Source organism: Phyllostomus discolor, chromosome 3 (assembly GCF_004126475.2).
Source record: "Phyllostomus discolor isolate MPI-MPIP mPhyDis1 chromosome 3, mPhyDis1.pri.v3, whole genome shotgun sequence".
Classification (NCBI taxonomy): domain Eukaryota; kingdom Metazoa; phylum Chordata; class Mammalia; order Chiroptera; family Phyllostomidae; genus Phyllostomus; species Phyllostomus discolor.
Genome location: NC_040905.2, coordinates 118342380 through 118362993, shown reverse-complemented (window position 1 = coordinate 118362993; position 20614 = coordinate 118342380). Strand labels below are relative to the sequence as shown.

At 42.3% G+C, this 20614-nt stretch overlaps 2 protein-coding genes across 2 annotated transcripts in view; one reads left to right on the top strand and one right to left on the bottom strand.

Annotated features, from left to right (window-relative positions):
- The window catches only part of ITGAL (integrin subunit alpha L), a 59791-nt gene extending 46990 nt beyond the window's left edge, over nucleotides 1-12801 (bottom strand). Inside the window, exons 1-2 of the mRNA XM_036021284.1 lie at nucleotides 12650-12801; nucleotides 949-1065 (exon numbers count right to left, since the gene is read on the bottom strand). The gene's annotated coding sequence lies outside the window, so the exon portion shown is untranslated. The remainder of the gene's footprint in view (nucleotides 1-948; nucleotides 1066-12649) is intronic.
- A 4972-nt stretch (nucleotides 12802-17773) lies between these two features.
- Nucleotides 17774-19721, top strand: LOC114500989 (selenide, water dikinase 2). Its single transcript, XM_028517734.2, has one exon. The coding sequence runs from the start codon at nucleotides 18048-18050 to the stop codon at nucleotides 19413-19415; it is 1368 nt and encodes a 455-aa protein (XP_028373535.1). The 5' UTR covers nucleotides 17774-18047; the 3' UTR covers nucleotides 19416-19721.
- Nucleotides 19722-20614: the final 893 nt, after the last annotated feature.

Genomic DNA, 20614 nt, shown 5'->3' with positions numbered 1-20614 from the left:
TTCTGACACAAATATCTGAGTCACCACATTGATCTTTCCCTTTCTTCCTACCTGCCTCAGAGAAGAGGAAAGGAAGTCACTAAAGCCCAGTGGGGCCCTGTGCCATTAAGGGGCATGCATGAGATCGTGGCCACTTAATTTGGAAGTTTGAATTCACAAACAATGAAAACCTCAAGTCAAAGTTGAATAGCTAAGCACTTTATTAAGTGAGAACAAAGCGAAAGCAAGAGTCAAGATCATACATCACCAGATGGGAAATCACCAACACTGGAAATCAGACACTGGGGAATCCCAGAGATGGCATTCGGGGTCCGACTGGGAAAAGTTCCGAGCAAAGCGTCCTCCTTTCCAGTGAGATTCCCAAGTCTCACTTCGGGGGCTATGGTTAAATATGTTCTAGACAAAAGTAGCTACGCACCAAGGACCTTGTGTGATTTGACTAACCAACAGATCCCTCTGGGAGAAGGACCAGTTCTCTCCGAAGGAACAGTTAAATATTAAAAGTACTAATCTCCCCAGGGAGAAGGGCCAGTTCTCCCTGGGAGACAGCAAGCCTATATTTCATTCGTACAACAAAGGTCACAGCTCAGGCAAAAACGGGCGGATTCTCAATGTCCCTTTAATCCATCAGGCCCACAGTGGGTGGGCTTGGAGGCCAACACCCTATTCTGAGGCCCTTATGACATCATGGCTAGGTGGGCCAGGACATTCTAAAGTTCTGGAAAACTCTAGAGAATTCCCACAAAATTTTCTGAGGGAGGGCTGAGCTGAACGCATCACAGGTAGGGATTTGCTAAGTAAGGATTGCATGCCTTGGGTGTTCACATATAGTCCAGTCCATGGGGCTCAGTTGTCACGGCGTGACCTCACTCCAGAGGCTCCATTTCCAGCTTCTAGGCATGTGATTGATTTTTGTGGTCAAAAGAGCATACAGTTCAGGACAGAGACATGGGAACATGTTCCTGACAATGTGTTTTGCCACGTTGTGCAGTTGAATTTCTTTACCTCCTGGGGTCTTGGTTCCTTCCTCTGTATGTAGCTCAGATTTCTATGGGACTCACCAATCTGTGAGTTGAAATAGGATCATATTAATCTTAATATTCTCATATTGTTCCCACCCGCTAGTAAAAGATCTCCAGCTTCCTGCAAATTCCCATGTAACTCCAGAGAGTCCAGTGGTATTTTACTTGTGCTCTACTCCCTGGCATGTGAGCCGCTCCTGATCACACCTTGGCTATTGTTCTATAGCCAAAACCTTACATATAGCATTTTTTTAGATTGTCAACACCATTACAAATGTCATTCATTTCCCCTTTCCTTTGCCCACCTCCCTGCAGCCCCTGCCCCCTCTCTTCCCTGGCAATGGGCTGTGCATATGCAGGGCCCAGTACAAATGACGGCCCTCTTTTATTACATAAAAATATTTTTTTACAAAATCATAACCATGTAATTCTGTAACATAACAATATCACACTCAAGCACACCACATGACATTTTAGAAGAAATTTCAAATTGCTGTCTTGTGCAAGACATTCACGCACCCTACCAACAACACTCAACAGTGGTACTTCTGCCGGACCCTGTATGGCTACTCTCTTCACTTCCTTTCATTCAGGCCCCCCACCCCCCTCCCTTCTGACAGATGTCAGCCTGTTCCACATATCCATGCCTCTGGTTCTATTTTGTTCGTCAGTTTACTTTGTTAATTAGATTCCACATGTAAGAGAGATTACATGGTATTTGTTGTTCTTTGACTGGCTTATTTCGCTTAGCATAATGATCTCCAGGTTCATCCATGCTTTCGAAAAGGGTAAGAATTCTTTTTTTTTTTTTAATCCTTTTTTTAAAGATTTTATTTATTTATTTTTAGAGAGGGAAGGGGGGGAGAGAGAGAGAGAGAGAGAGAGAGAGAGAGATTCAATGTGCGGTTGCTGGGGGTTCTGGCCTGCAACCCAGGAATGTACCCTGGCTGGGAATCAAACCTGGGACACTTTGGTTCCCAGCCTGAGCTCAATCCACTGAGCTACGCCAGCCAGGGCAGAATTCTTTTTTTTTTTTTTTTTTTTTTAGCAGTTGTGCAGTATTCCATTGTGTAAATGTACCATATCTTTTTTATCCACTCATCTACTGATGGGCACTTGGGCTGTTTCCAAATCTTGGCTATTGTAAATAATGTTGCAGTGAACATAGGGATGCATATATTCTTCCTGATTGGTATTTTGGGGTTCTTATGGTATATTCCCTGAAGTGGGATCACTGGATCAAAAGGCAGATCCATTTTAATTTTTTAAAAAATATATTTCATTGATTATGCTATTACAGTTGTCCCATTTCCCCCTTCACTCCCCTCCACCCTGCACACCCTCTGCCACCCACTTCCCCCCCTTTAGTTCATGTCCATGTGTCATACTTATAAGTTCTTCAGCTTCTACATTTCTCATAGTATTCTTACCCTCCCCCTGTCTATTTCCTACCTACAATCTATGCTACTTATTCTCTGCACCTTTTCCCCCTTTCTCCTACTCCCACTCCCCTGTTGCTAACCCCCCATGTGATCTCCATTTCTGTGGTTCTGTTCCTGTTCTAGTTGTTTGCTTAGTTTCTTTTGGTTTTGCTTTAGGTGTGGTTGTTAATAATTGTGAGTTTTCTGTCCTTTTACTATACATGTTTTTTTTTTTAATCTTCTTTTCTTAGATAAGTCCTTTTAACATTTCATACAATAAGGGCTTGGTGATGATGAACTCCTTTAACTTGACCTTATCTGAGAAGCACTTTATCTGCCCTTCCATTCTAAATGAAAGCTTTGCTGGATAGCAATCTTTGCTGGTAATCTGGGATATAGGTCCTTGTCTTTCATGACTTGGAATACTTCTTTCCAGCCCCTTCTTGCCTGTAAGATCTCTTTTGAGAAATCAGCTGACAGCCTGATGGGAACTCCTTTGTAGGTTACTGTACCCTTATCTCTTGCTGCTTCTAGGATTCTCTCCTTCATTTTTACCTTGGCTAATGGAATTACAATGTGCTTTGGTGTGTTTCTTCTTGGGCCCAACTTCTTTGGGACTCTCTGAGCTTCCTAGACTTCCTGGAAGTCTATTTCCTTTGACAGAATGGGGAAGTTCTCCTTTATTATTTGTTCAAATACGTTTTCAAACTGTTGCTCTACCTCTTCCCCTTCTGGTACCCCTATTATTTGGATGTTGGAACGTTTAAAGATGTCCTGGAGGTTCCTGAGCTTCTCCTTGTTTTGTTTTGTTTTTGTTTTTGTTTTTAATTCTTATTTCTCCATTCCTTCCTGTTTGGTTGTTCCTTTCTTCCTTCTAGTCCACTCTACTGTTTTGAGTCCCAGTTTCATTGGTTCCTTATGCATTTTCCTTCATTTCTTTTATGGTAACCTGCATTTATTCATGTAATTTGAGACCAAAATCAACCAATTCTGTGAGCTTCCTGATCACCAGTGTTTTGAACTGTGCATCTGATAGTTTAGCTATCTCTTGGTTGCTCAAAAGGATGAGTTCTGGGGCACTGATTTGTTCTCTTTGAGCCATCTCTCTCTCTCTCTCTCTCTTTTCTTTTCTTTCCTTTCCTTTTTTTTTTTTTTTTTTTTTTTTGGTCTGGTCACTGCTGTTACGGTGAGGGGAGGAGCCTTAGGTGTTCCCCAGGGCTGGGCACCCCAGTAGCTAGATTGTGACGTTGTATGTGAGGGCTGGGTTGAGAGGGAACAATGGCAGTAGCTGTGTTCTCCATGGGACCTCAGTCCCTTCCCTGGAATCCTGGGCTGTGTGCTCTTCCCTGCTCCACAATCGCTGCCTCACTGGGTCTGCCAGCTGTCACTTTCATATTCAGGGTCCACCCGCTGCGATCCTGTGCATCCCAGATGCCTTACACGCTCCTGGTTGCCTTATACACCCAATTCTCCCTGTTCTCCATGCCACGACCCCGTGCCCGGCTGCTGGTCTCCACCCCTCCTACCAGTCTGGATGAACGGGCCTATTTCAACTTCTTGGCTGTCCGACTTCCATTCAGATAAATTTTCTGTCAGTTCTGGGTATTATTCTGCCTCTAAATTGTTGTTGTTCCAATCTTGGTTGTGCATGGAGATATGGTGCGTCCACCTATGCCTCCATCTTGCCGGAATTCCCATTTTAATTTTTTGAGGAAACTCCATACTGCTTTCCACAGTGGCTGTACCAGTCTGCATTCTCACGAACAGTGAACTAGGGTTCCCCTTTTTCCACATCCTCTCCAGCACTTGTTTTTTGTTGATTTATCGATGGCGGCCATTCTGACAGGTGTAAGGTGATACCTCTTCCTGGATTTAATTTGCATTTCTCTGGTGATTAATGATGTTGCACATTTTTTTTCATATGTCTATCAGCATCTGTATGTACTCTTTGGAAAAGTGTCTATTTAGGTTTTGCCCGTTTTTTTAATTGGATTGTTTGTCTTCCTGGTATTGAGTTTTATAAACACTTTATAAATTTTGGAAATTACCTCCTTATCAGATGTATCATTGGCACATATGCTCTCCCATACAGTGGGTTCCATTTTCATTTTGTTGATGGTTTCTTTTTTGTGTAGAAGCTTGTTAGTTTGATGTAATCCCATTTACTTTTTCCTTTGTTTCCTTTGTCCTAGGAGATATAGATATAGCAATTCTTGACTATTGGCCTCAAACCCGTGAAAATGCCAAAGCTGAGGGGAGATTGTGGTAGAGTTGAGGAGACTCTCTCTGTTGTTACACTGAGAGAAGGTGTCCCCAGGCACTACTTCTTGGGCTCCAGTGTGTACAGTCTAGTGAAGTTGCTCTTTCAAGTTTTACTCATGTTCCTTTTCTTAATCTGTCTCTTTTGAACCCTGATTTATATTCAGGGACCTGAGCCAGACATATACTTGAAAAATAGCCACTATGTATGTGAAGCATCAATACTCACCTCTGACAACTAAGTCTTTATCCCTGGATCAAGTTTATTCTGAGCCTCCCCCTGCACCCCCACTCACCTTCAGGAAGTTCCTCTACTCCCTCTTGAAAAGGTTTTCTGTAGGGTCACTTTTGTTAATTCTCCAGGCATGCCCAGTTATTCTTAAACTTCAGAAGTGACCTAAACCCAAGTGTGGCCTGCTACATATATCATGGGGCTATCACTATGTTCAGCGTGTTTTATTTGTTGCACTGAGGAAAGAGAACTCCCTTCTATCACTCTACCTAAGTGGGCAGAAGGTCAATATCTCCTGTCTTCTCACTAGGTAGCTTGAGTTTATCTAGGAAACAAATCAAACAGAACCTGGAGGCTTATTACTGCGTGATGTGTTTGCACTGTTTAACGAGGTGGAGTGTTTGTGGGGAGCGGCAACTATCTTTGGTATCTAAAAGATTAGCAAGGCCTCCTCCCTGATCTCACCACCAGTCAGACTCTTCTGAACCCCTTCTGCCACAACTCCTGCAGCTGAATGTTTGGAGCTCCTTCAGGAACCGTGGATGGCTCCCATCAACCACTTGGATGACTCCCTATCAATTTAGATGGTCTTCGTCAAATCTCATATTTTGGCAAGTAATAGGAACTCATTTGAGCTGGCTAAATGAAAAGGAGAAATTTGTTGGAAGGGTATCATGAAGACCTTAGAGGAACCCCAATACAATCGGGTGTTCCAGTCTTCCAAGTGATTAGAAAGGGCACCACATATCCCCCATTTCTCTCTCTCTCTCCCTGCAGGCCTCCTTTCCCCTCCTCAGCAAAGGCTGCAGGTGGTTGCCCCTAGTGGGGGCAACTCATCTCAACTTTACCTATACCTAACTGAAAAGACTAGGAGGCTAAGATCTCTGAATTTCTACACCATTAGGAGGGAGAATCTGATTGGGCCAGCTGGAGTCAAATCTCCACCCTACAGCAATCAGCTGTGGCCAAGGGAACAAGGTCACATCCTAAATACAAACCAGCATCTGGTTATCTCATCCTCAACCTGTGGGTGAGGAAATGGCTCTCAAGCAGAGTTTGTAGGGCTAGGCAGAAACATCAAAATTCTTTGTTACTTGGGGTAAAGCTCAATCTTACTCCATAACTTGGCTCAAACTTTCTTTAGCCTCATTTTCTACTTTTCTTCCTCTGTCCCTCATTAGCCTACTATTATTGCCTAAACTGTGCATTCCCCATCACCACTTGTCAAAATCTTCCCAGTGGCATCATGCCAACTTTCCCTTGCCATCCTTTGTGATACTTTTGACTAGAAGTGTGGTAGCAAATTTCAGATTTGAAAGGGACTCCTGAATATCACCTAATTCAACCCTCCACCATCTCACACAATCCCTTATTTGTTACTTTCTACTAAATCTTCAACCAGGCCCTGCTTATACACACACTTCCAGAGACAAGATGCTCATGACTTCTTAAGAAGAGATCCACTGAGTCTTCAGTAGCACAGCCTATAGAAAAAGGATTTGTTGTATTACATGCCAATTTGCCTTCTTGTTGACTTCCATGCTTTAGACAGGTTCTTCCCTGTGAAAATGCCCAGGACAAGTTTGTTCTCTTTCCCACCTGGAAGTTCCTTCAGAAATTTGGTCAGGGCTCATGTCACCCCTTAATCTTCTTTTGTCAGTTATATCTATTTCCCCATAAGATAGTGTCAAGTCCTCTGACCACCCCAAGAGAAACATCTATTTCAACTACCCTCCTGAAATCTGGTGTCTCAAAATAAATGCAACAACAATGTTTCAAGAAATATTTTAATATAAAAGGGAAGAAAATGAATTAAATAACAGTAATAATAGGAAGTTGGTTGTACTGATTGAATAAATCCATTTCGTAGAATACTATTAAACTTTTAAGAAAATATAATAGATTTACATGGATTAACATAGAAAGACTGTCATGACGATGCAAGTAGAAAAAAGCAAATTACAAAACAGTGTGTGTTAGATCTTATTTGTCTCAAGCAGGCAGTCTGTCTTCCTCAGCCTCTTTCTCTCCCACATCTCTGTCTCTTAAACATTTCATTTTTTAGTGTACATATTAAACAAATGGGGGGGTGATTTTACTGAATTATGCATGGTTTATTTCTAAATTCTAGAGATGTCAAGTTACCTCTAGAGTATAGAGGATGAGGTCTGGGGGACTTTCATTCTATGACATATATCTGTAGTGTTTGGTTTCTTTTTTAAATAAAGAGAACATATTATTTTTATAATTAAAAAACAGCAATAATAAAGGATTTACAATCCTTTGGTGAGTTCTGAATATCAGGGTATTGATCTCTTCCCTCAGTCTCACGCTTCTCATTTATTCATTCAACAAATGTTCTCTACTCCAGACCCCATACTGGGCCTTGGGCTATGGAGCCCGGCTGTGAGGGGTTCACAGATGTCAGAGAAAACCTGGCATAATAAATGGTAGAACAGAATAAGTCCTAGGGCTATGAAATCTTAGGAGAGGAACTTCCTGGAGTTTTGAAGATAATACTGTTTGTTGGGAGTAAAAGGCTTTTGGGTGATTGAGAGCATCCTGTGCAAAGGCCCAGAGACAGGGAGAGCTGAGCTGTTTTCTGTTTACCCCCCACCCTGCTCCATCCTAGGCCAAGCCACAGCCCTCACTGGTCCTCTGCTGCATCCTGCCCCTCCAGTCTATTCTCTACCAGCCAGAATGATGTTTCAAAAAAACAAATGCAACCATGTCATACCCCTGTTTAAAACCAATCCTGTGGCTTCCTCTTTCTTTTAGGACAAAAAGTCCAAAAATCCTTCACATGACCCATCAGATCTTGCATCCAATCTATCAGAAATCAGTTGGCTCTACACTAAAGAAATATCCAGCATCTGATCACCTGTTACCATTTCCAATGTAGCCCAACTAGTACGAGCCACCATCTTCTCTCCCCTGGATTTTGGCTGGAACTCCCTCACAGTTTCTCAGCATCCACTCCCTTACCCCTTCCAACCTCACCCAATAGCCAGAGTAATCATGTCACTCTTCTGGTCTAAAATTTCTAATGGCTCCTACCTTACCCAGAGCCAAATCCAAAGGCCTTACAGTGGCCTTATACATCTGGCCTTTCATATCTTCTCTCACATTACCTCCTCTTGCTCTCTCCCTTGTCCACTTGTAACCACCACACTGGCCTCCTTTCAGTTCCTCCAACTCATAAGCCTTGCTTCATCTCAGGTCTTTTGCCAAGACTGTTTCTCTGCCTGGAATGCTGTTCCCCCAGAGTATCATATGACTTTCTCCCTTACCAACTTCAAAGTCATCCTCTCATTCTCTCTCTCTCTCTCCAGATTCTCCACTCCCTGAGTTCTGTTGTCACTCTGAGTCTCTTTCCCACCTCTCTCTCTCTCTCTCTCGTTCTTATGACAAGAGATGATTCACCAGGGCTTTGCACATTTGCCCCAGATACAAAGCTGAAGCTCCCTGTCACTTGGGATGGTGGAAGGTGGTTAAGTGTGTGAGGGCTGTGGCCATGGGTGTCATTTCTCAAATATCCTGAGGCAGAGTCTGCTGCTGGAGCCCCATGGGGCAAGCCTAGGGGAGTAAGGGTTGAGAACTCGGGCTATGCCAAGCCCAGATCAGGGACCAGCAATGGGGACACTGACCTGGATGTTGGGCCACAGTGGTGGGGGCTCAGACTGATGGGAAAGGTTTTTGACCTCTGGGGTTTGAATGCAGATTAAAAGCTATAGCAAGGTCAGATTACATCAGTCTTATCTTGGCCTACGAGGCCCCAAGTCCTGGGCTACCTTCCTCTACCCTGTGCCACATCTGTCCGTCCTCCTTTCCTACAACTCTCTCCTCTCACTGTTCACCAGGCACCCTGGCTTCCTTGTTGTTCCTAGAATAACCCCAGCACACTCCTACCTTTTTGTGCTGCTATCACACTGCTATTTTCTCTGCCTGAAACACTCTTTCTCGGATATCTATGTTATTTCTCTCTTTACTTAGTCCTTTACTTCAAAGTCACCTTTTCAGTCAGTTCTTCCTTGACCCCAATCACACAATCCACATTCCTGCCCTCCTTTCTCCAGACTTCCTTTTTTTCTGCTTGGTATCTACCCTTAACAAACAAATGATTAATCATAACTATTGCTACCTCTATTAGTATGTCAGCCCCATGAGGACATGGTGTTTGTTTGTTTGTTTGTTTGTTTTTGTTTGTTTTTTTGGTCTGTTCTGTTCATTGCTATAACTCTAGTATCTAGTGTGGTGACTAGCACAAAGGTGGTCTTCAAGAAATATTTGTGAATGAACCCAGGGAGAGTGTTGGGCATTTATAATGTGCCAGATATTTTCCAGCCATTATTTTATTTCTTACTAGAAAAAAAAACAACAATGGGATGATCCCATTTTTTAAAAAGTATGTGTAATAGAGCACACGGTACACTGCTTAACACAGCTTAGAAGGAGGGACGGGGTGCCCCCTGGAGTTCAGTGTGAGGTGGTAGCCCTCCACGTACACGAAAACTGTATAAAATACACTCAGCTAAAATGCTAATAGTATTTCAGTCCAGGAGGGAGGGATTTCAAGTTATTTTAACTTTCTTACTAAGCTGCATTTTGTGATTTTCCTACAACAACAGAATGACTTTGAATAAGAAAAAAATTAATTAGAAGTATATTAAACTTACTGAAGTATTTCAGTGTACTGAAAATATACTGAGTGCGTAGTTTACCACAACAAAAACCATTTTTTTAAGTGTTGGTTCCAGTCCAAGATGGGGGCACAGGAAGACCCTGAACTCACGTCCTCCCCTGAACACACAGAATTTACACCTACAGACAGAGCCATGCCCCTGAAGGCGAACTGAAAGCTGACTGAACACCTTCTGCATAACAAGCAAGAGAGAGACACTTAAGAAATAGTAGGTAAAATGGAAATACCATACCATATCCCACCCTCAACACACTGCTCTGCTGTTAAGAGGGATCATTGGAGGGCATGCTTGCAGACTCAAAGGCCAGTAAAAACAAAACAAAACAAAACAAAACAAAACAGTGGTTTAGGACTTGGCCAGGTGCCTCAGTTGGTTGGAGCATTGTCCCGTACACCAAAAGGTTGTGGGATTGATCCCTGGTCAAGGCACATACCTAGGTTGTGGGTTTGATCCCGGTCTAAGTGTATACGGGAGGCAACTGAGCAATATTTCTCTCACATCAATGATTCTTTCTCTCCCTTCCCCTTTCTTCCTCTAAAAATCAATGAACATATCCTCAGGTGAGGACTTAAAAAAATCCAGTGGTTTAAAGAGCACGTAGACTATATGGAAAGGAAATCCACTAGAGCATCTACCAAATGGGAGGGGGACTGCAGGAACTCTCTCCTGTGTCAGAGATGCCATTTGTGGCCCTCCCCCTCCCCCCTGATCACACAGGCAGGAGCACAATCCAGGTGCTCTAGCCAACTGACCAAGGCAGTCTGTAAGTGCACTAGGCCCCAGGCCCACACCAGCTCCACAGCTTGTTCCTGAGAGTCCCCATGGCCCACACCTGCTCCAACTACAGCTCCAGGCCCCAGAGTTTTTTACCCCAGGGACTAGCATGGCCTGAGCTGTCTCCAACTAGTGCCCCAACCAGCCCACCAAAGCAGCCTCAACAAGGCTTGCCCCGGAGACTTCATATGGTACTTGCCTGCTTCAGCACCAGCTCTGACCTGCCTTTCCTCCAGGTCTTCCCGTGGCTACTGCCAGCTCCAGCTCCAGCTAGCCTGCCGAAGATACCAGCACAGAGCACATGAAGTCTACACGGGGAAAGCTCCTACATAAGGCCATTCCTTCAAGACCAGGTGAGGTTTCTGTTTTGCCTAATTCATAAAAACAAACACATAGAGGCAGCCAAAATGAATCATAGAGAGCCAAAATGAGGAGACAGAAAAATATGTTCCAAACAAAAGACTAGTGCAAAAGCCCAGAAAAAAGAAGTAAATGATATGAAGACAAGCAATCTCCACAGATAAAGAATTAAAAACACAAGTTATAAGGATGCTCAATAAACACAGGAGAATAGATGAACTTAGTGAGAACAAAAAGAGATTGAAAATATTAAAAAGAATCAATCATTAACTAAAGAATACAATAAATGAAATTAAAATACACACACACACACATTAGAGGGAATCAATGGCAGATTAGTTGGTGTAGACAAGTCAGTAAGCTGAAAGACAAGTTGGTAGAAATCACCCAATCAGAACAGCAGAAAGAAAAGGAATCCAAAAAAATTAGGATAGTTTAAGAGATCTCTGGGACATTTGAATCATAGGAGTCCCAAGAAGCAGAGAAAGACAAAAAGGTACAGAAAAGCTATTTAAAGACATAATGGCTGAAAACTTCCCTAACCTGGTGAAGGAAACTCATCCAAGTATAGGAAGCACAGAGAGTCCCAAACAAGATAAACCCAGCCCTGGTCAGGCAGAGCAGTTGGTTAGTGTGTTGTCCTGATACTCTGAGGTTGTGGGTGTGATCCCCACTCAAGGCACACACCAGAATCAACCAATGAATGCAAAAATAAGTGGAACAATAAAATGATGTTGTTTTCTCTCTCAAAAAAACCAATCAATAAAAAAATATTTAAAAAGATGAACCCAAAGAACCCCACCCCAAGATACATCGTAATTAAAATGCCAAAAATTAAAGAGAGAATCTTAAAAGAAGCAGGAGAAAAGGAGCTAGTGGCACACAAGGTCAGAAGGTGACACAATGGCACACAAGGTGACATAATATATTCAAAATGAAGAACGGAAAGACCTGAAGCCAATAATACTCTATCCAGCAGCTACTCAGAATTGAAAAAGAGAGAATTTCCAGACAAAAGCTGGAGAAGTCCATCACCACTAAACCAGTATTAAAAGAATGTTAAAGGGATTCCTTTAAGTGAAAAATAAAAGGCCAAAACTAAAGAAAATACAGGAAAAAAAACACAACTCACTGATAAAAGCAAACATTCAGTCATTGTAGTGGAACAACAGACTACAAATTTAGTATGAAGGTTAAAAGACGAAAGTAGTAAAAGCAAGTGTAACTACAGTAATGAATTAAGAGATATATATACACACAAAAAGATGTAAATATGAAATAAAAAACAAATGTTGGGGTGAATTTTTAAAAGTGGTGCTTTTATTTATTCTTTTATAACTCTGGGTCCCCCAAAAGTAGTGCTTTTAGAATGAATTTGAACATAAGTGACCATAAACTTAAAATAGAGTGCTATAGGCCTGGCTAGTATGGCTCAGTTAGTTGGAACATCATCCCATACATCTAAAGGTCACAGGTTCGATTCCTGGTCAGGGTACATACCTAGGTTGTGGGTTTGATCCTGTTGGGGAGCCTACGAGAGGCAACTAATTGTTGTATCTCACATCGATGTTTCTCTCTCTCTCCACCACCATTACTTTCTTTTTAATAGCAATGAAAAAAAAATGTCCTCGAGTGAGGACAAACATTTTTTTTAATCAAATAGACTACTATTATATAGGTTCTTATATATGAATCTTTTGGCAATCACAAATAAAAAAGCTATAATAGATACACAAAAAAAATTTTTTTAGAAGGTACCCAAACAAATCATTAAAGAAAGTCATCAATGTATAAGAGAGCAAGAAAGAAGAAAGGAACAGAGAAGAACTACAAAAAAGAAACCCCACAGAAAACAATAAAATGGCAATAAGCACATACCTATCCATAATTACTTTATTACTTTGCCACTAAAAAAATGAAATCTTTATGGCAGGCCTGTCCCATGGGTCTTTCATAGTGCCCCTTGCCAGAGCAAACTGTGGCCTTGAACCATTCCCTAGCCTCTGCCTATAAGCTGTAGGAAAAAAAAATAAGAGAGAGAAGAATGAAATATTGCCATTCATGACAACATAGACGGACCTAGAAGGTATTATGCTTAGTGAAATAAGCCTTACAGAGAAAGACAAATATCATATGATTTCACTTGTATGTAGAATCTAAAAAACAAAAACAAATAAACAAAATGAAACAGAAACTAACTTATAGATAAAGAGAACAAAGTGATGGTTGAGAGAGGGAGGTAATGGGAGATTGAGCACAAAAAGGGAAGGAGATTAATGACAACAAACTCACAACTATCAACAACCAAACCTAAAAAAACAAAACCAAAAACAAAAATGAACTAAGCAAACAACTAGAACAGGAACAGATTCACAGAAATAGAGATCACATGGAGGGTTATCAGCTGGGAGGGGCAGAGGAGAATGGGGGAAAAGGTACAGGGAATAAGAAGCATAAATGGTAGGTACAAAATAGACAGGGGGAGGTTAAGGATAGTATGGGAAATGGAGAAGCCAAAGAACTTACATGTACGACCCATGGACAGGAACTAAGGTAGGAGAATGATGGTGGGAGGGGGTTACAGGTTTGAGGGGAATAAAGGAGAGGAAAAAAATGGGACAACTGTAATAGCATAATCAATAAAGTATATTTAAAAAGGGAAGGAGATTAAGAAATACAAATTTCCAGTTATAAAATAGGTCATAGGAATGTAATGTACAGCATAGGGGCAGAGTCAATAATATCATAATAACTATGTATGGTGACAGATGATCGATAGGCTTATTGCTGTGATCACTTTGTAAGGCATATAAATGTTGAATCACTATGTTGTGGGCTAAAACTGATAAAATATGTGCATAAACTATAATTAAGAATATATTTATTAATTGGAAAAAAGTATATGGAACCTTAAAATGTAGTGTTATAACTCTAAATTATCATAATGGGAAATAAACTGTACATAGCCCTGGCCCTAGTGCTTTTGTTGCATTTTAAAAACAAATGAGGGACTGGTACTCAGATCATCTTAACTTTAAAACTCCACTTTCTCCTCCTTCACCTGCTCTCCCAACTTCACCTTCCGGTTTTTACCTTTATGATCTTTGACCCACACACTTTAACCCAAGTGGTAAATGTAGATCAATGGATCTCGCAGTAAAAAACAAAACAAAACAAAACAAAAAAACCCAAACCGATTTTTTTTAAAAAAAGGATGCTTTCAGATGTCCATGATACAGTCACACAGATCACCCTCAAGAGTCCCATATGAGCCCTGGCTAGTGTGATTCAGTGGGTGGGGCATTGTCCCACAAAAAGGGTCCATTCCAGCTTGGTCCCTGACTGGGGGCAGGTGAGAGGCAACTAATCATCGTTTCTCTCACATACATGTTTCTCTCCCTTTCTTTCTCCCTTCCCCTCTCTCTAAAAAATAAATAAATAAAATCTTTTTTTTTAATCTTGAAAAAAAAAGAGTCCCATGTGAATCGCTGGCACATGAACTTGTTCTGAGCCTAGTGGGTTGGTTATCGACCAAGACAAATTCATGACTAGATTCTTTGCACTGGTCCAAGTGAACATGGTTTCCAAGTAGAAACAACAGGGAAGTATGCGAATGAAAACTTTCCCTAAAAGAGTCCTGGTTACTCAAGGGGTATGGTAAGTTTTATTGTAATTATCGAGGGAGACCTCAGGATGAAGGACAGAATGCCTGTCTTCAGTTCAAACAGACCTGGGTCTGGATTCTCACAGGTTGGTTTCCAGATGGTGACCCTCTGCAAGACTCTTAACCTATATGGAACCTCAGTTTTCTCATCTGTAAAATGGAGATAATAATGCTAATCTCCTGTGACACCAATGTGGAAGTAAATAAATGTGAAATGCTCATCATATGTGTTCGGCAGTGTAATGTATAAAATGACATATGCATTCAACAAATGTTATTACCACATAAAGTGCTAGACAAACCAGGGTGGGCAAAACACTGTAGTCCCTGCCCCGTGGTGCTCACAGGCTAGTGGGGCAGACAGAGAGTCACGGTGTAATTACATGGATAAAGAACTACAAATTGGAGATGAAATCCATGATGGGATAAACCTGGAGCTTTATTTCCAATAGAGCAGAATTCTTTCCCCCTGGCCTGCCCTCCCTTCCCCTCCCCACTCTCCCACCCTCACTCCCCACCTGGTATGGATGCTTGTTTTTTAAAAGTCGAGTTAATAAAAACTTAGAAGAAAAAAGGAATCACAAAATGTGATAAATGCGGAGAGGGAAAAGTCCAGAGGGAAAAGTCCAAAGGAGAGAGCATATAACCAGGGTCAACTGAGCTAGTTACTTTTTAACCCAGGTGAGGTAACTACAGGTAGAATGTTTTTGTTTTCCTTTAGTGACATGAGGATCCTTCACATGTACAATATGCTGAACATTTTGCAAAGAACTTTTCATAGTTGAGGTTTTCATATATGATCCTCTCACAAGATCCTAAGCAGAGATTATGACCTTCATTTTACAGAAGTGGAAAATAAGGTTTAGATAGGTTATATACCATATTTTGCTATGTATAAAGTGTACTTTTTTGCCCAAATTTTTGAGGAAAAAATAAGGATGAGCATTATATATCAGTAGTACCTAAATACCTTGTATCTGTTCTTATGTTTTATAATTATTTGTTACATAAAATTTCTTGTACCATAATATGTTCAAAAATAAATGCTAAAATTCCTTTATAATACAAAAAAAAAAATAGCCCTGGCTGGTGTGGCTCAATGGATTGAGCACCAGCCTATAAACCAAAGGGTCGCTGGTTTGAATCCCAGTTAGGGCACATGCCTGGGCTGGGGGCCAGGTCTCTAGTTGGGGGCATGCAAGGGGCAACCAGTCCATGTATCTCTCACACATCGATGTTTCTCTCCCTTTCCTTCTCCCTCCCTTCCCATTTCTCTAAAACTAAATACATAAAATCTTTTTAAAAAATACAAAATGCAGCCCTGGCTGTTGTGGCTCCATGGATTGAGCACCAGCCTGTGAACCAAAGAGTCGCTGGTTGGATTCCCAGTCAGAACACATGCCTGGGTTGCAGGCCAGGTCCACAATCCAGGCACATGTGAGAGGCAACCACACATCTATGTTTCTCTTCCTCTCTTTCTCCCTCCCTTCCCCTCTCTCTAAAAAGAAATAAATAAAATCTTTTTAAAAATACAAAAAATAAGTATCTAAATATAAATAAATAATTGAAGTGAAAGATTGGTTTCCTGAAAGTTTGGGTGAAAACTGTGGGTGTACAGTATACATGGGAGCACATTATACATGGCAAAATACAATAACTTCCACAAGGCCAGACACCTCACCGATAGCTGTCCAAAGGTAAGACAAAATCCAGAGGTCTTTTGCTTCCATATCTATTGCTTTTTCATGATCTCATTTTTTTCTTTTTGAATTTTTATTCTGAAATATAGAAGCTTTCTTTTCTAATGTTAAAATATACCTTACTTACAAAAAGGTGTAGAAAAATATATGTGTATGGTTTAGAGAACACCTTGTAACTACCACCCAGGAGGAAGAACAGAATTTAACATACCTCAGAGGTCCCCCTATGTACCCTTCCCCAGAAGTAATCCCTATTTTAAATTTTGTTATTCATTCACTCTTACCTTTTAAAAACGTTTTTTATCAGTTATGTCTGCCTTAATATATTATTGCTTTGCCTGGTGTTGAACTTAGATAAATGGCACCTTAGTTTTTGTATTATTCTCTAACCTGCCTCTTATTCCCAACATTTTGCTTTTGATATTACCTATAATTCATTTTCGCAAATAAATAATATTTCACTATGATGATACCACATTTATTTATATATTCCCCTTTTACACAGACACTTGAGTTATTTCCAGTGTTTTGCTGTTTTAGCTATTCTTTCTGTTAAGGAAGATAAATGCATTTGTTTTTATAAAAACCTTTCCACGATGTTATAAGTTTTGTGAGTTTAAATTCAGTTCCTATATCAACATTAACAGCAATATATAATAGGTTCTACCATTTATTTTCAGTTTACAATTAGTCAGGAACCATGTTAGGTGTTTTACACACATTTTTAAAATTTAATTGTCATAACATTCCTATCTGGTAGGGTTATCTTCAAAGGTAAAAGGACTATTTTATAGGCAATAGAAACTGAGGTTTCTAGAGGCTAGACAATTCACCCAAGGTCAATTCACCCAAGCCAACATTGCAACTGAGTCTAATTCTAACATCCAGGTTCCTTCCAATTTGCTCCATCACTTAATACTATGCTGTGTACTAATAAACCAGTGCAATCATGTACTATAAGATATTTAGTAGGTCACATATGTATTTTACCCTCACCCAGGGATATTTTTCTTCTATTGCTTTTATTGAGAGAGGAAGGGAGAGAAGGTTTAGACAGGGGAAGGGAAGGAGAAAAAGAGGGAGAGATACATAACTTGGTTTTCTTTCATAAGTGCCCTGATAAGGAACCAAACCCTCAAACTAGGCATGTGCCCTGACCAAGAATCAAACCTGCGACCTTTTGGTTTGTGGGGAAGATGCTCAACCAATTGAGCCACACTGGCAAGGGCTAGTTTTAATATTTTTAATTATAACGAAACACACATAAATTCCCATTGCTGTACAACCCATCTCCAGCACTCTTAACGTTCTTTCATTATTTTGACGTTGCAGTTTGCTTATCTAATTTTCTATTATTCTTTTCGATTTTTTTCCACTGGCTATTTTCTTACCCCGGACTGATCATGCTTGCTGTCAAGGGACCTTTGGATAATTCTGGCCGGCTAGAGGTTTGCAAGCTATGGATCTTCCCTAGTCTTTCAAAAGGCTGTACTTGGTACACAGCCTCTAGGGGAGCCGAGCTCCGTCAGCCACCTCCACCCCTTAAAGGTCACTCAATCCACAACACCCGGAGCAAACCAAAGCACTTGCTTTGTTACCTACCCGGGACCAAATTTCGAAAGTTGGTGGTCGATTCTGTAATACTTTAAGTCTTTTAGACCAAAGGAAGCCCGCCTCTCCGTGGCAAAGCCGTTATTGGATAGAACGACTGTCAATCAGCAGGAACTCTATGTGAGTGGCTGTCGGTTGCTCACTGAGGAAGGCAGGGCGGTGGGGCGTGGCTTGAGCCCCTCCAGGCGAAGGAAGCGCGTGGGTTACCGTCTCTGCGGTAATATCTGACGGTACTCCGTACTAAGTGGAGTAGAAAATAAAAGGGACGTCTCCTCTTCTCCCTCCCTGCCCAGCAGGCGTAATGGCAGAAACCGCAGTGACTGGTGCCAGCGGGGAGGCCGTGGCGGCGGTGGCGGTGGCGGCGGCGGCGGTGGAAGGCTCCGCGGGAGCCGCGGGCTGGTCTTTGGGTCGCGGCTTCTCGAGCTACCGGCCCTTCGAGCCCCAGGCGCTGGGCCTCAGCCCCAGCTGGCGGCTGACCGGCTTCTCAGGCATGAAAGGCTGAGGCTGCAAGGTCCCCCAGGAGACGCTGCTCAAACTCCTGGCGGGACTGACGCGGCCGGACGTGCGGGCCCCGCCGGGCCAGGGACTGGTCGGAGGCCAGGACGAGGCGGCCCAGGAGGCCGGCCTGCCGGTCATGGCGGAATCCAGCCCAAGTTTTCCAGCCCTGGGCATTGGCTTGGACTCCTGCGTCATACCCCTGAGGCACGGAGGCCTGTCGCTGGTGCAAACCACGGACTTCTTTTACCCCTTGGTGGAAGATCCCTACATGATGGGACGCATAGCTTGTGCCAATGTGCTGAGTGACCTCTATGCCATGGGCATCACCGAGTGTGACAACATGTTGATGTTACTCAGCGTCAGCCAGAATATGTCTGAAGAGGAACGTGAAAAGATAACCCCACTCATGATCAAAGGCTTTCGCGATGCTGCCGAGGAAGGAGGGACTGCAGTGACTGGTGGACAAACTGTGGTAAACCCTTGGATTATCGTGGGTGGGGTTGCCACTGTGGTGTGTCAGCCAAATGAATTCATAATGCCTGACAGTGCAGTTGTTGGGGATGTGCTGGTGTTAACCAAACCCTTAGGCACCCAAGTTGCTGTCAATGCCCACCAATGGCTGGACAATCCTGAAAGGTGGAATAAGATAAAGATGGTGGTGTCCAAAGAAGAGGTAGAGCTGGCCTATCAGGAAGCCATGTTCAACATGGCTACCCTAAACAGAACTGCTGCTGGGTTAATGCACACATTTAATGCCCATGCCGCCACGGATATCACAGGCTTTGGTATTCTGGGACACTCTCAGAACCTTGCAAAACAACAGAGAAATGAGGTTTCCTTTGTCATTCATAATCTGCCAATCATTGCCAAGATGGCTGCCATCAGCAAGGCCAGTGGGCGCTTTGGGCTCCTTCAGGGAACCTCAGCAGAAACTTCTGGGGGATTGCTGATTTGCTTGCCAAGGGAACAGGCTGCTCGCTTTTGTTCTGAAATCAAATCTTCCAAGTATGGGGAGGGTCACCAAGCATGGATCGTGGGCATTGTGGAAAAGGGAAACCGGACGGCCAGGATCATTGACAAGCCTCGGGTTATTGAGGTCCTACCTCGTGGGACCACTGCCGCGGCTCTTGCCCACGACAATTCCAGTGCCTCTTCTGAGCCGAGCTTGTGAGATGGAGTAGCAGAAGTTGTTTGGACCTTGGAGCCTTTGTACGCAATCATGGATGATTCTCAAGAGTTGATTTTAAGAACAAATTTCCAGAGGCGGCTGCCCGAATATCAGTTGCACAGTTGCCCTCTCTAGGTGATTTCAATCAGCCGGGCACAAACTGCACATTCCAGGGCCAAAAGTAACATTTTAGACTTCGGTGGGGAGGTTTGTTCAATTTCTGCTTGGAAGAGGAGCAGAAAAACCTGTTTCCTCTTTCCAAGAGCAAAAGGAGGTTATTCCAGTTTGAGGGAAGTGCCAGGGGGAAAATATCAGAAGCAAATAAATTTGGATTAATAGAGTTGATAAATCTAAGCTGTTGAGAAAGATCTTATAATGCAGTGTCAGATTCTTGATTAGATTTTTCTGAAATACTCTTTCCTCCTCTGGACAAGAGTTGAGCAGCTTGTCCAGTGACTGGGAAAGAAGGACCTGCAACCACTGACTTGGTCTCTGTTAATGAAGTCTCTCCCTCTAAACCCCTTTAAGGACTGGGAGAGGCAGAGCTAGCCCCAGAGCCCAGGCCTTGGTGGTCACTGAGATGTTAAACTTTATGCTGAAAATTCCTGGTGATTTAGTCAGTGACGTGATTCTAGTGTAATAAATTAAAAGGACTTTGTTGAAAATTCTTCTGGCTAATGTTTGGATCCTTGGAATTCTGAGTCTTTTAAAGTCTGATAAAAATGAATCAACTGATAACATTTAGAGTCTGGCAAAGTAGAGAGTTTTCTCATGTTTTCCCCAGTCCTGGACCAGGGGATTTAACACCCAGATTTAGGTTTGCATCTTCCCCTGAGTTGACAGAAAAGGACTCAACAGCATAAGAAACCCCAGGGGCTAGAAGGTGGGAGAGGAAATAGCAAAAGTGTCAACAGTTGTTGGAAAATGAAAAGTAGGTGGAAGAGGGGTAACTGACTTAGCAGAAGAGAAGAAGCCAAAGTGTAAATGCCTTCAGAGTTGGGGAATACTAACCGGAAGTGAGGAGATATGCCCCAGAAGTACTAGGGGAGGTGGGATCAAAGGTGGGCGTAAAAACATACTCCTTGAAAGTTTATGCAGGGTAATTATATCTTTGAAGTTCTCAAACATCTCCCTTATTCAAATGGCGGGGAGAAGAGTGCTCCTCACTGTGGCAGGTAAAGGGAGGTTTACACTCTGGAAAA